The 14,308-nt window shown below is 39.6% G+C and overlaps 1 protein-coding gene across 2 annotated transcripts in view; it reads left to right on the top strand.

Moving 5' to 3' along the window:
- The window catches only part of efl1 (elongation factor like GTPase 1), a 280,941-nt gene that overhangs the window by 80,204 nt on the left and 186,429 nt on the right, over window positions 1-14,308 (top strand). For both annotated transcript variants that reach the window (XM_073033003.1, XM_073033004.1), the window contains one exon: window positions 2,615-2,737. In XM_073033003.1, coding sequence (XP_072889104.1) covers window positions 2,615-2,737 — 123 coding nt within the window. The remainder of the gene's footprint in view (window positions 1-2,614; window positions 2,738-14,308) is intronic.

The following is a 14,308-nucleotide window of genomic DNA, read 5'->3' as shown; positions in this document are numbered from 1 at the left end:
AGATCTAGAGTCTTCTACAAGAGTATGATGCGACATGCTCTGTGATCTAATATACGTACTCTATTGTGAGCCACTATATTTCTGTAGCCTTCAGAAATAGAGTAGCTCGCAGCAGGGTTTATTAAAAATCTGTAAATCCTTGTATTCAGGACCAAATGTTCTGAAGACCTGAGACTCCTAGAATTTCTGGAGGTTTCTGGATGTGGCAGAATCATGACAACCCATTAAGATTGGATGAAATTGCATGATTCCTTCAAGATGAATGAAACTCCTGGAAATATTACCTAAACGGCTGTTAAACTTGGCTTTGGTCAGCCCCAACATGCAAGAAATTTATAGGACTTTGTCTTGACCTGACTGTGTTTCGGAATCCAAGAGGAAGGGCATCATCTCCATCATCTACAAGCCAAAATGGGAGGGGGAAGAAGTAAGTATTTGCTCACTGGTTCATGTGGGCTACAATTTCCTTTCCAAGGTCACTGCATATTGAGTTAAGTCTGAACTTGAAAGGTGATTCACATTGTCTTCTGCTGTATTCAGCGGAAATATTCCTGACGTCCTTTCACTATTCAGGGGTACAACTGTCAAGTGAGGGACAAGGTTGCTTAATTAGTTTGGGTTAGAAGAAAACTATTGCTAGAACATCATCCAAAATGGAACTTAGATGTGCAATCAGCAATTGGATGTGACTTCACAGGGATTCAGTAACGCAGTACTACTTAGTGGGTAAAAGACAAAGCTTCCCAATTAATTCTGGAATTAAGCAAAGTTGTTGTTTTTCCTGTCGTGTTCGTGTGTGTTTCAAGCCGTTTATCAAATCTTTCAAAAAGACCCAATCTGCGTTCCATTTTATGTGAAGATCAAAAATGAATCTTGTCAGCAGATATGTCATGCACATTTCTCCAGAAAATGTTGAGAGAAGTGTACCTAGCATGACCCTCATCCTGATGACTACCTTGTGTATGGTTGCATCAAGCTTTACATAGACCCTGGGTACACAAATAACAAGTGTTATTATGCATATTTTTTAATCTGTCCCTGGGATTGCGTAGGAGGTTTCTGATCACTCTGCTACAGAACCTTCCATTTGCATGCACATTTGCCAACCTGATTTGGAAAGGTTTGTGCAGGATTGATCACAAGTCAGTCAGCAGAGGTCTGCATAGAACTGAGATGGTGGATCGTGTCAGGTTGCATCTGTGGGAAGAGAACCAGAGGCAATGCTTAAGTATAAGACTCTTCATCTGTTCTGGTGTTCTGATGAAGGGCATTGATTTGAAATGTTGACTTTTATTCTCTTCCCACACCTGGCCTTAATTTTCTGAATATTTCCAGTGTTTTGTTTTTACTTTCAATTTCCAGCACCTATAATATTTAAGAAATTTTCTCTGACTTGGTGGATCTTGTCGGATGCTTCCTTGAGCAGACTCTCAGTCTTGTGAAAGAATATCTATATTTAGACCTTTCAAATCAACACCAGCACTGTCAGGTGATGCAAAAGCTCTGTCTGTCAAATTCTTCATACATCGTTGGAAATGCAGCACTATGATACTCTGTACAGAGGGTGGAACTGTCATCCATCTTCTGAAATGTGTGTTTGCCATTAAGGTTTGGAAAGGGATGCACTGCATTTTGCTGAGGTTCATCCTGAACAGCTGCATAGCAGGACTCTGACCTCTGCAAGCTGTTCCCAGGGATGTAGACTGAAACAAACACCAACTGCTGTTGGAAGAATATCGGCTTGGTGAAAGACAGCTCTTGGTCTTCTGGAAACTTGCTGGACTTCCAGGGCTAGGAACTGTCCATGACCAAATGCTATAGACTTGGCACATTTCACAATCTGGGACAGCCTATTAAAGAACATATTGAATCTTCGTGTGGTCTCCACAGAAGCTCAAAGGGGAAAGGTTACAATTTAATGCCCACCCATCAGTGAACACTAATGGGCCAGATACTCTGTCTGTCATGGAAATTATTTAAAAGACAAATTGATGTTATGCTGATATAAAATAAATCATGTAAGTGATTGGAATATTCCACGTTCTGTGAATTGGCAGCCACTGAATATACTATGTATATTGCAAATTTTATGAATAAAATATATTTTTGAAAATAAGTCATATTTTAGAAAAATTAAGGTTGTTGCTCTGACAAAGTCAAATGGTTTCACTGTGTCTGATGTTTTAGTTATGTTGTTAAGAGATGGGGAAAAGGTATGAAAAAAAATCACCAGAAGTCTAATTTTAGAGACATTGAACATTTATGCTGTAAGATGTAAGTTAGGAAAGACAGCTATAAAGAAGGATGGTTTTATTCCATACCTGCAAGATTTTGTGTGTGTGGATGGTGTAAAAACAGTTCCTTTGAAACGCTCCATAAAACTCCAGGGGAAAATATATCTATAGAAAGTAAAAAAAAGTTACATGTATGTTCCGACAATGCATCATATTGAATGCCATTAATGTGAAAAAAGGATTAATAATGGGCTTTTTTTTTACTAAAGTTAAAGCAATAGTTATGAATTGTGGCAGAAAGTGAAATGGTTAACAGGGTAAAAAGAAAACTTAGCTCTTGGAATGGAGCTATCTGTACTTTCCTTAACACAATACAAAAGCAATGGTCTGTCGCAAGTTACCTAGCCCATTGGATATTACTGAGGAACGGGTTGAAAAGCTTATGTGTGTGCGCAGCAGAAGATTTGATTCATTGCCGACCGAAACCCAATCACTCAAACAAGGTAAATGGAAGTGCACTTCAATTTCCTTTATAATGTACAGTGCAGTTTGATAAAATGGAAGATACACTGCCTTTTCTCTTTATTTTTGAATGCTGAATACTGTTTTTTTGAACGAATTCACATTTTTAGGGTAAATTAATTAAAAGAGCATTGATCTTATTTGTTTCTGCAATTATGCAAAAATAATCCCTCAAGTGAGTGTTAGAGCCAGTCATACTTGTTTGTTTTTAATATTACCATTGTTAACTGATATCAAATTGCTTGGGAGCGTTGTAACAAATTGCTAGGGTTTCTCTGACTGGTGATGTACTTGTTAGTGAAGTGAGTTTGTGACATTGTTTGACACGTGTCATTTGTCCTGTATGGTAGGAATCCTGGTTTTCTGCAAAGTGCAATTCACACCTCATTTAGAAACCCATATATTGTTTCATTTGTCTTGTATGCAAATTCATTGTATTTCAAAAAATATTTAAAGGATACCAGAGATCCATCAAATAACACCAGGTTAAGATGGCATTATATTTGAAATGTTCCTTAAGGTTGTTATAGCTGGGGGTGGTAGTGGGGATAAACTCCCACTATCTATTAAATGTTCCCAATGGCGTGCCTCTCAAGTAGACTCTTGACAACCAAGCCCAGCTTCTAGCTTTCACATGAGGCTTAGCTACTAAGCCCAGCAGGACTATTTCTTCTGACCGGAGAAGGGGCAAAGACGGGTTACTGGTGCCTTAAAACCAGTATCTTTGGGCAGATGGGGCTCGTCAGCTGTGGTTGGCCCCTCTTCTAGGAGAAGGAAAACTCTGATCTCAAACCTCCACTGCTCTGTGGCTATACCCACTCATGGGGAATACTTTGGGAGTAAAACCTGAGGAAAAATCCGGAGCTGGGGTCCCTAAGACAATCCTATGTTGAGTTCAATGCAGACTGGCAACTCCTGCGAAGCCACTGGCGCCAACTGTATTGATCTCAGCCGTTCCTTTAGATTCATTAGCTGCAGAGAGAGGGGAAGTCTGCTACATGGGCAACAGCTTGCTCAGCACGTCGTATTTCCATGGCTTGCGTATCATGTAGGCGGCTGGGACGCAACATCCATGGTCGACCCTAACCAACAGTGCACGTCATATTTGACATGTATGCTAGAGATGGATCTGCATCTAGATGTTACCTTTTATAAGGTTGTAACACCATGTATGTGACTTTGGTAGATTTCTGTACAATGTATTTGACAATGATCCTCAAAGAACACCAATACACTTAACACCAGTGCACATGTGGAATTGATTATGATGCCTCAGTGAATTCCATCTATAATAACTTGGTGATACTGTAGCAGGAATAGGCAGATTAATTTCAAATGGCTTCACATTTCACAGTGTTAAAGAGTGAAGCTGGACAAGAGAAATTTGCAGTCACCAAGTCTGGAATGGAAAAAGACATGGGGTCAGGATTTCAACTGGATAGGAGCTAAGCCAACATCAGAGCTGAGTGATCTTATGTCAGTGAAACAGGAGTCTTCAGAAGTGGTAGGAGTATGAGATCTGAAACTCAATTTGAAGGTTAAATCAAGGCTGTGAGCAGTCAGAGTTGGTATGAGGTGGAATGGAGATAGTAGCTCGGGAATGGAGTTTGAAATGAGTAAATGTCTTCTCAGTTTTTAATTGGAGGAAGTTTTTGCTCGTGCATTCTGAGTTGATAGAGGAAAAGTCTAATGATGTAGAGACAATGGAAGTTTCAAAAGAGAAGGTGGTGAGGTAAATTTGGCTGTCATCAGCCCTTAAAGGGAAACGGCATGATGATATAAAAAAGGTGACCACAGGAAGTGAAGTTTGGGCACATGAAATGTGGCAGACATATATTTTTCATCTTAAGTATAAATAATTAAAAGGAAACGTTCATGAAATGTTAACGGCAAAAAATTGATGAATGTAAATTAAGGTTACAAACTTACTTTACTCTGAGCATCTTCGCTCAAATGAATTAGCATCAATTATGTGTTGATGTTTAAACATTTAGGATTAAATTTAAATTCTGTACCTTTGATGTATTCAAAGTGGCAGCTTAATATCTATGGAAGGTCTGAAATATTAGGAAAGGAAATATTCTGGACTAGATGAGATTCTTGTTTTGAAGTGATTCTTGTTATACACTTGCAATGTTTTTGAATAAATCAGAATGAGGTTGCTTTGGTTTGCAAAGTATACTTTTTGATTATAACACAGTTAATGCAATTGTTTGTAGTTTTACATTAATTGAATATCAGCAAGTCCTTTTGTGGCTCATAACTGTGTCAACTACATAACTAAACAAGGAGGAAATGTATTAGAAATTTCTGTGGCTACATTTCAATGATTTCAAGGATTCTGTGGCCAAACCGCAATAAAAACCTTATCCTTCAGGTTCAAGCTTAGCCACAGTTTGTTGAGATTGAGTTTTATATTTTACACCAGTAAAATACTCAACTGGATGCAACACAAAAACATTTTCTCTGGATTTGGCAGGACTTGTAATCGTCAGTTGTTGTTATGTAGACATAATCCCAAGAATTTGTTCATGTGGGAGGCAAACTGACATGAACCATTGGGCAAAATGGTGTGTTATTATGTTTAACTTCTGTGTTTTGACGAACGAGCATGCCTTCCTTGTTAGGTCTACGGAGATATGATGCTTCTTACTTAGTCAATGATGTCCGTGCATTCAAGAAGCAACGGACATGGGGACACTGGCAGTTTGCATTGTTGCTGAAATGTGAAATCTGCGGGTAGGCAGATAATCATCTCTACAGTGACTTGTGAATGCTTAATTTTTGAGGCCATTTTGAGCTTCACTACTGCTGATAGTAGTAAAGTGCCGTAGTAAATGATACATTATCCTTATAGATCTTACTGCATTGATTAATCATGCGGTGACTCATTTTAAGCATTGCAATTCCATAATGTCTAAATAGTCAATGCTATTGTGTGCAGCTGCTTCCCGACTAGAATTTTGTTTTCAGGCAATAAAAAGTTGTATGTCATCTTTCTGAAGCACAGGTAGCCATCTCTTGAGAAAATCAAAATTCAAAGTAAATTCTATTATGAAAGTACATATATGTCACTATATACAACCTTGAGATTCATTTTCCTGTGGGCATACTCAGCAAACCTAGAGAACAGTAACTATAACCAGATCAGTGAAAGATCAACTGGAGTGCAAAAGATAACAAACTTTGCAAATGCAAAGATAAATAAATAGCAATAACTAACAAGAACATGAGAGAGAGTCCTTGAAAGTGAGCTAGTTGTTTGTAGGAACATTTCAATGATGGGGCAAGTGAGTGTAGTTGTCCCTTTCTGTAGAAGAACCTGATGGTTGAGGGGTAGTAACTGTTCTTGAACCTGGTGGAGTGAGCCCCGAAGCTCTTGTACCTTCTACCTGATGACAGCAGCAAGAAGAGAGCATGACTGAGTATGGAGGTGGGAATGGGGATCTCTGATGATGGATGCAGCTTTCCTATGACAGTGTTTCATGCAGATGTGCTCTGTGGTTGTGATGTACTGGGCTGAATCTATTACATTTTGTAGGATATTCCGTTTGAAGGCATCAGTGTTTCCATACCAGGCCGTGATGTACACTACACATTTATAGAAGTTTGTCAAAGTTTTAGATGTCATGCCAAAGGAAGTAGAGGTGCTGCCATGCTTTCTTTGCAATTGCACTTGCATGCTGGATCCAGGACAGGTCCCTTGAAATAGTAACACCCAGAAATTTAAAGTTGCTAGCCCTCATGACTTCTGATCCTCTGATGAGGATTGACTCATGGACCTCTGGTTTCCCTTTCCTGAACTCTGTATGGTAAACTGTGAAATAGTAACTCAAACTTATTTGCCTATTCCTCTCCGAATCATATACAGGTTTCCCCTGCTCTTCAAAGGTGGAGCGTTCCTATGAGACAGTTCATAAGCCGGAATATCGTAAAGTGAAGAAGCAATTACCATTTATTTATATGGGAAAAATTTGTGAGCGTTCGCAGACCCAAAAAATAACCTACCAAATCATACCAAATAACACATAAAACCTAAAATAATAGTAATATATAGTAAAAGCAGGAATGATCTGATAAAGACACAGCCTATATTAAGGAGGAATACTTTTCTGCAATCATTGCAGCACTGTGCATCTCACCAAGCGCTCTCGGCAGAAGCACTTGTAACGGGGTTTCTTTTTCTTTGTTACTGTGTATGTAATCAAAATGGCGTCTTTGTTTTGTTAAAAGTAGGAATGCTGGCGCCTGTGTTAATAGTAGGAATGCTAGCGTCTTTGTTATGATAAGTGCTAGAAGCTTGTTTGGGACTGTAAACTGATTGTTGGCGGGGATTTTGGGGAATCGGCGCGATGGAGTGAGAGAGAGAGGACGGGATGCTGGAAGCTGGGCGACGGAACGGACCCCGAGCGGGGGGTCCCCGGCCCAAGGTTTTCGGTGATGAGAGGAGACAGAGACAGAGGAGTATGGAGCGTCTGGTCGACCACCGTGGGGGTCCCAGGAGGCGGGTCGAGGAAGTCGGAGGGGATCGAATGCCAGAAGACTTCAGTAATTGAGCTCCAACGGTTGTGCACGAAGTGGTTTGGACTTTGATAAGTTTGGCGCCTTTTCTTTTTTTTCTCTTATTCATATATACTGTATCGTTAGTAATCGCTTAGTTATAGTAATCTTTATAAATTGTACTCATTTAATCGCATAAGGTGTACTGTCTGTTTTTTGGGCGAGGCGGGGACATCACACAGCATCCACACCAGCTGATTACCCAGTTTGGCGGGGCCGAAGGCTGCTCCCCCTAGACTAGAACGAGTTTGAGCGATGCCTGAGGTGACCCAGGGGTTACACACTCTTTCCAGTAACCTTTAAGCTATGAAGCTGCCAAATCATACCAAATAACATAAAAATACACAGCCTATATAAAGTAGAAATAATGTACGTCCAGAGTAGTTTCACTTACCGGAATCAGGAAGACAGTGAGCACACTGATGATGGCTGAGTCATCGGAGGTTGGGGTGGTGGGAGGTAGAGGAGACTGGGGTGTCATCTCATCGTCATCTGTTTCCACCAGGGCAGGCAGGTCACCTGCTTCTATGTCTGCCTGCCTCAATGTCGAAGGTCGAGGTTCATCGTCAGCTGTGGCTGATGTGGAAGGCTTGAAAAACGACAGTATGCTTGACTGCTTCGCCTCGCGCATTTTTCTATCATACAGTTCTTTGTAAGCACTCAAACCATCCTGCAACTATGCCCTAAAGCTACGTACCCTTTCAAATTTAAAGTCATACTTTTCTGCAATCAATGCAGCGTTGTTAATCGCAGCGAAAATCTCACGCAATTGCTTCATGTTCAGTTCCTGGACGACTTCACTTTCGGGCCGTTGGCTACTGCGTTCAGTTTCAATTGTTACCATTTCCTCTTCATCAGCTCTTCATCTGTCAGTTCTTGGTCATGGGATGCCAAAACCACTTCAACATCATCTTCGCCAACTTCCACAAACCCAGCCTCCTTAGCCAAACTCACTATGTCCTTACTTCGTTCACCATGATGGAAACGCTTAATTATGTCTAGTTTTACGCTAAGTGTAACACCCTTATGCGCTCTTTTAGGGTTTTCTGATACGTTAGACCTCATCTTGCTAATGGATGCACAAAATATATCGACATAAAGCACAGATGCTCACAGGCACGTGTTTAAACAATGCCGGCTGGAATGCAGTTCCGGGCGAGAAGCTTGGCTGCTCAGGGTGCGCGCTGTCTTTTTTCATAACAATGAAAACAACTTCTGTTAGCGCAAACAGGTAACATAGGTCTTTCGTAACAGCGAGGTGTCGTAAAGCGAACGTTCGAAAAACGGGGGACACCTGTACAGGCGTTCATGTTCTCAGTTGTTATAAGCACATGTGCTCTGTAGAATTCAAAGTTCCATGTTTGAAAATGTGCACCAACTTCAGATACTACATATGAGCAAGAGCAAATATTGAGATGAAGAATCAGCCATGATCTTCCTGAAAGATTGTATGGCTTGCTCATGCTGTTTTCCATTTACATAAATAAGTACTTTGAACCCGTTCATATTTGTTGGAGTAGGTGAATGGCACCAGCAGTGGTTGGTAGAAAAGCCACATCATCGTTTTGTGTCTTTTGTCACTTTACTGTTCCCTCCGATTCAATTCTTAGTGTTGTATTTGTGGCCATTCAGCATTGAATTGAGAGTCAGATAACAGTATCATTGTACATTCTGAAAAGTTTGTTAGCTATAGGTACTCTTAAGAGGTTTTATTTGTTGAGATCACCTTGCCATCACGATCACATTCAACTAGATATACGTTAACTAGAAATAAATTATCTCTGCATACATATAAAATAAGTGTTTATAAGTTTATTACAGTTTAGAGCAAAGAAGACAGCCTTAATTTAAATTTGTTATGGTTGCAGAAATACTACATAATTGAAATTAATAAAACAGTGATAAGTTGTTTGATATAATAGTTTTGGCTTCAAAAAGATCTGATGCAAAGTTTTTGAGTATAGATTGGGGGACTGCTTTGTCAAGCTGCTTCTGCAGAAAGCAGAATTTCCCAGTGGCCAACAGTTTGAAATCCAATCCCCATTCTCATTTCAACATGTCAGTCCATGGTCTCCTCTACTGCCACGATGAGGCCACTCTCAGACTGGAGGAGCAACAGCTCATATTCTGTCTGGGTAACCTCTAACCTGCTGCTATTAACATAGATTTCACTAACTTCAAATAATTTTCTCCCTCCTCCTTCATTCTTTTCCCATTCCCCACTCTGGCTGCACTCTCATCTCTCCTCACCTAACTATCACCTTCCCCCAGGTGCCCCTCCTCCAGCCCTTTACTTTTCCACCTATCACCTCCCTGCTTGTTCCATCCACCTGGCTGCACCTATTTTAGCTTGTACTCCTTCCCCTCGCCCCACCTTTACTTTTCTCACTTCTTCCTTCTTCCTTTCCAGTTCTGATGAAGTCAAATTTCTGGGTGACACAAAAGGAAGCCTATTGAGTCTATGCCAGGTCTTGGAGCACACACTCATTATTCCCACACCCTTTCTTAGTTTTTGAGTACAGTTGAAAAAGAAATATCTACTCTTACGCCCAGTCTTCACCCCGCCCACACCACATTCTGCTGTAAACCACCCACATTACTGGCGCTTACACTAACCAGTGATTTATCGGAGCGTCCAGGGGAAACCTGCAGTCACAAGGAGACAGTGCAAGCTTCATAGTGAGACCACTAGAGATCAGGAATAAACCTTGGTCACCAGGGCTGTGAAATAACAACACTGCCTATATGCCATCTCAAATGAATAGTCTGCGAATTTTCTATAATACATTCACTGGGAATCTCACCTGCACACATAATACATCTATCAGAAGCACCAAGGTGGAAGGTCTTCTCTCCACTGTGCAGACTGTCACTTGTTAATAGAATTGAATGATTCTCCTCATTACAGTCTTTCTTTAGGCCTCAGCATAAAAAAGGTCATTTTTGAAAACTCAGTTATCTCTTAAAATAATAGACAGGGACATCCTGAGGTCATGAAAAATGTTGTGTACTGTACATGCAGCATTCTCCCTTCTCCCATTCCATCTTACATTTGCTCTCTTAAGCTGTATTAACCAGGAAGTAGACATTTGAGTGTTGTGAAAGAATTAATATGACCATTTAATTTTTGTTGTACCTTTAATCTGTACTGTTTTCATGAGTAGTGCTATACATAGTAGCAATAAAGAGTTCTTGTCCAGTGGAGTGGCAGGACTAATTTGCAGAGCAGGTATCAACTAATCCCCTACTGCAATAGTGCTGCTAAACTATAAACACTGTAATTTTGTAGTTCAAATTCAAGGTTAAAGAATTGCAGAAGTGAAGGGAAGTGAGTGGAAGAGCTCGTTAAGGTAGTCAGAAAGAGTTGGACTAATGCCCCATTCCAGTTGTTGCAGGTGTGGGAGAAAGTAAGTCAAAGGACAACTATTTCACCTACCCAAGCTTTTGGGAGGGATGCAAGTTAAAATGGTGTCATGTCTAACATGCAAATTTAAAATAAAGATTTAAGCGCTTTCTTATGTTGAGCTGTAAGAAGGATTTGTCTGAATCAGGTTTAATATCACTGGCATATGTGTGAAATTTGTTACCTTTGCAGCAGCAGTACAATGCAATGCATAATAATAGAAACATATGAATTACAGTAAATATCTATGTGTGTGTATGTATAAAATAGTTAAATAAGTAGTACAAAAACAAATAAAAATGAGATAGTGTTCATAGGTTCAATATCCATTCAGAAATTGGATGGCAAAGGGGAAGAAGCTGTTCCTGAATCATTGAGTGTGTGCCTCAGGCTTCTGTACCTCGTTCCTGATGGTAGCAAGGTGAACAGGGTATGTCCTGGGTGATGGGGGTCGTTAAGGATGGACACTGCCTTTTTGAGGCATTGCTCCTTGAAGATGTTCTGGATACTCGTGGCCATGGTGGAGCTGATCTTTTCCAGGTATACTTACACCGAAAGATTAGCTAATGTTTTTTTTGGCATTAAGAGCCAGGGATGTGCATGCATCAGGATACTTTTTAACAAACATCGTTACCAAAAGGAAGTGAATACAGTATTTTCTAATCACAGACAGGTGTTGTTGACTACATATACTTGCCTTACTTTGGGAAATTCTTGACATGTAACCATGGGAATCATGTGCTAGGGTGGAGACAGCTGGTCCAAGTCTTCTGCAGTGTCAAAGGCAAAGAAGACAAATACAGGAAGTTTGTGCAGATTTTATGTGGGAAAAGTCACTATGCCGTATGCCAAAGAAAGTTTAAAATAATGCTAACTGACAACAGAACAATTCTGTTGGAATAATTGACAACAGAGCAACTTTATTATAACAGGTTTTCCAATAAATTAGCACAATGCTTTACCGGTTCAATTCTTGCTGCTTGTAAGGAATTTGTACGTTCTCCTGGTGACTGCGTGGGTTTCCCCTGGCTACCACTGTTTCCTCCCACAGTCCAAAGATGTACTGGTTGGTAGGTTAATTGGTCATTGGAAATTTTCCTGAGATTAAGCTAGGGTTAAATCGGGGGATTGCTAGATGGCACAGCTTGAAGAGGGGTTTGACCTATTCCACGCTGTAAATCATTGAATAAATAAAAAGTTCCTTTCCCCAAGTGGTAAGACTGATAAACATCTCCCTCCACTAAGCCACACCTGCACTCACTCACCCCTCCACCACCACCACTTCTTTATCATTTCCTGTCAGTCAGCTTATGTACAAACACTCCTGTGCCTAGTGTCACTTTATGAACATACAATTAATAATATATATTAATTGTATGTTATATTTTATACATACACACACATCCCCCCTCCCCCTTATGTATTTGTATTTATTGTGTTTTTTACCATGGTATTTTTTATCTTACTGTGTTTTTGTGCTATTTTGGATCCAGAGTAACAATCATTTTGTTCTCCTTTACACTTGTGTACTGGAAATGACACTAAACAATGCTGAATATTGAATCTTGATATGGCTAGTATCCCAGGACAAGGAGCCAGCTGGATTTTATTGCCTACTAACCTGTTGAATCTTCAAACCCAAAGAATTGGACTGAGATAAAAGTTAGAATTTCCAAAATGGTCTTCATTGTTACTGGTGCATTTTGATTGTCTTGGAGCATTCCCTAAAATGTTTTACACCAAGTGAAGTATGGGTACTTGTGCGATTTGGATAATCCAACTCTCAATTTCAGCACTGCAGAATCTTAACAAGAAGTGATGAAACAGATTGAGGGACAAATAGTATCTAGGCCTCTGGGAGAACCTCTGCAAATACAGCTGAGGGATTTTCTGTGCCTATTTCATTGAATCTACTGCTTGGGTGATAGGATTTCGAACAGCTCAGGATTCTCTCTGTGTTGCATTGTATTCTCAGCTTAGAGTATGTACACCAGTCCTGAGAATGAAATTTGAGCATGTACCCAGAAGTGTTGCTGCTGAGCTGTGCCTGACACCATATATGCTTGCAATGGTTCCTAATAGTTTGAGTTGTTATTTATGCCTGTTATTTATCTCGTTTAAGTTTCAACTGTTCATTTTCTTGCCCTAAAATGCTGATTATTCCAAATCTTCAACCATAGTTATACTTTATCTGACCTAAGAAAATTGTTCTAAGTTTAGCTGGCCGCACACTCCCTACTTAAAAGCAAAGCATCAAATCAAAATATCTCCTGTAACAGAGCACATTGCTGACAAAATTAAATGTAGAAGAAATGTGCTTAACTGCTGCCATCTGTTGGTTCAGCTGGAAACTGTGCACAAAAATGTTTCCAATACCTAACAATGGGACTTAAAATAATTTCTTGGTTTAAATTACCATTCTGTTAACAATTTTTAAAATAAAATAATTAAAATATGAATCTAGGAAAGCTCTTCTGAAGAAGTAATGGGCAAGTAACCACTGGCCTGAGGTAATGAGTGAACTTTTTTGCTCTTTGCTGTATATTTTCCAGATGAACTTAGATAAATAGCGGGCTTCTTCTGTTCTCGGTAGTTCATTAGCCAGTTGCTGTTTAGCAGAACACTGAATCTGATGACAACAGTACCTAAACAGTCGAAGTAACAATGCCTGCAGTATCTTCTGTAGCATTTGTTTGAGAAAAGCAATCTGGACACAAGGGGGTGGAGCCATGAAATGATTGTGAAAGCAATCTGCTTCCAGGGGTAAATTAATCAGGGATGTAAGAAAAATAAAATCTTTCACTAAAGAGTTAGTTAAGCTTCTTCAAAGCCTCAGATGAGTATAGATACTGAGATGTTTTCTAATTGGGCCCCTTAGTCACTGCATGTTTACCTCAGCCTGGTGATTATGGATATGACATTGAGCATGAGAAAGGGTGTTAAATCAAGTTTTCCAGATCTTCACTGTCTAGCAGTCCTAGCGAGAAGCAACACTGAAGGCTTATTGTGAGAAAGGATCGGTGTCAAGACTCTCAAATGTATAATGGCCCTTTTGATGAGTTTCTTGTGGCCTCACTATAACTATAACAGAGAAAGATGGAATGAAGTTTTACATTTGTAATAAAATGTCTCTTCAGCATGATTATTATTTTTCATTTTCATTGCCATTTACATTAAAAATGTAGATCACAGCCATGTTTATAAATGTTAAATGAAAAATTATGGTGGTATTTCCATTCCTTGTTTGTTGAACCAAACAGGAATGTCATGATGTTCCAATGAAAGACATCTCAATTTGAGGAAATGCTGTGTAAATACTGCTCATACACAATTATCGGTCAAAGAAATAACAGATTGTACACCGCATAAAATTATAAAGAAAATACCTTTACCAATTTCAGCTTTATCAAACAGTTAATAGGAAAAAAAAAAACAAAAAATAATAAAAGGGCCTGTTGCAGTTAAACCAGTCCACTGTGCACATAACTGTTGGAGCTCGTCTCTTTCAAAGTTGAGTATTCGGGGGTGTATCTCTTACTCATGTGCTGGACACACAATCTGTGTGAAAACATCCACCACTGTTTTGAAC

The sequence above is a fragment of the Hemitrygon akajei genome, chromosome 30 (assembly GCF_048418815.1).
Source record: "Hemitrygon akajei chromosome 30, sHemAka1.3, whole genome shotgun sequence".
Lineage (NCBI taxonomy): Eukaryota > Metazoa > Chordata > Chondrichthyes > Myliobatiformes > Dasyatidae > Hemitrygon > Hemitrygon akajei.
The sequence above is the reverse complement of the archived record's forward strand: the minus strand, read 5'-3'. Positions and strand labels throughout refer to the sequence as shown.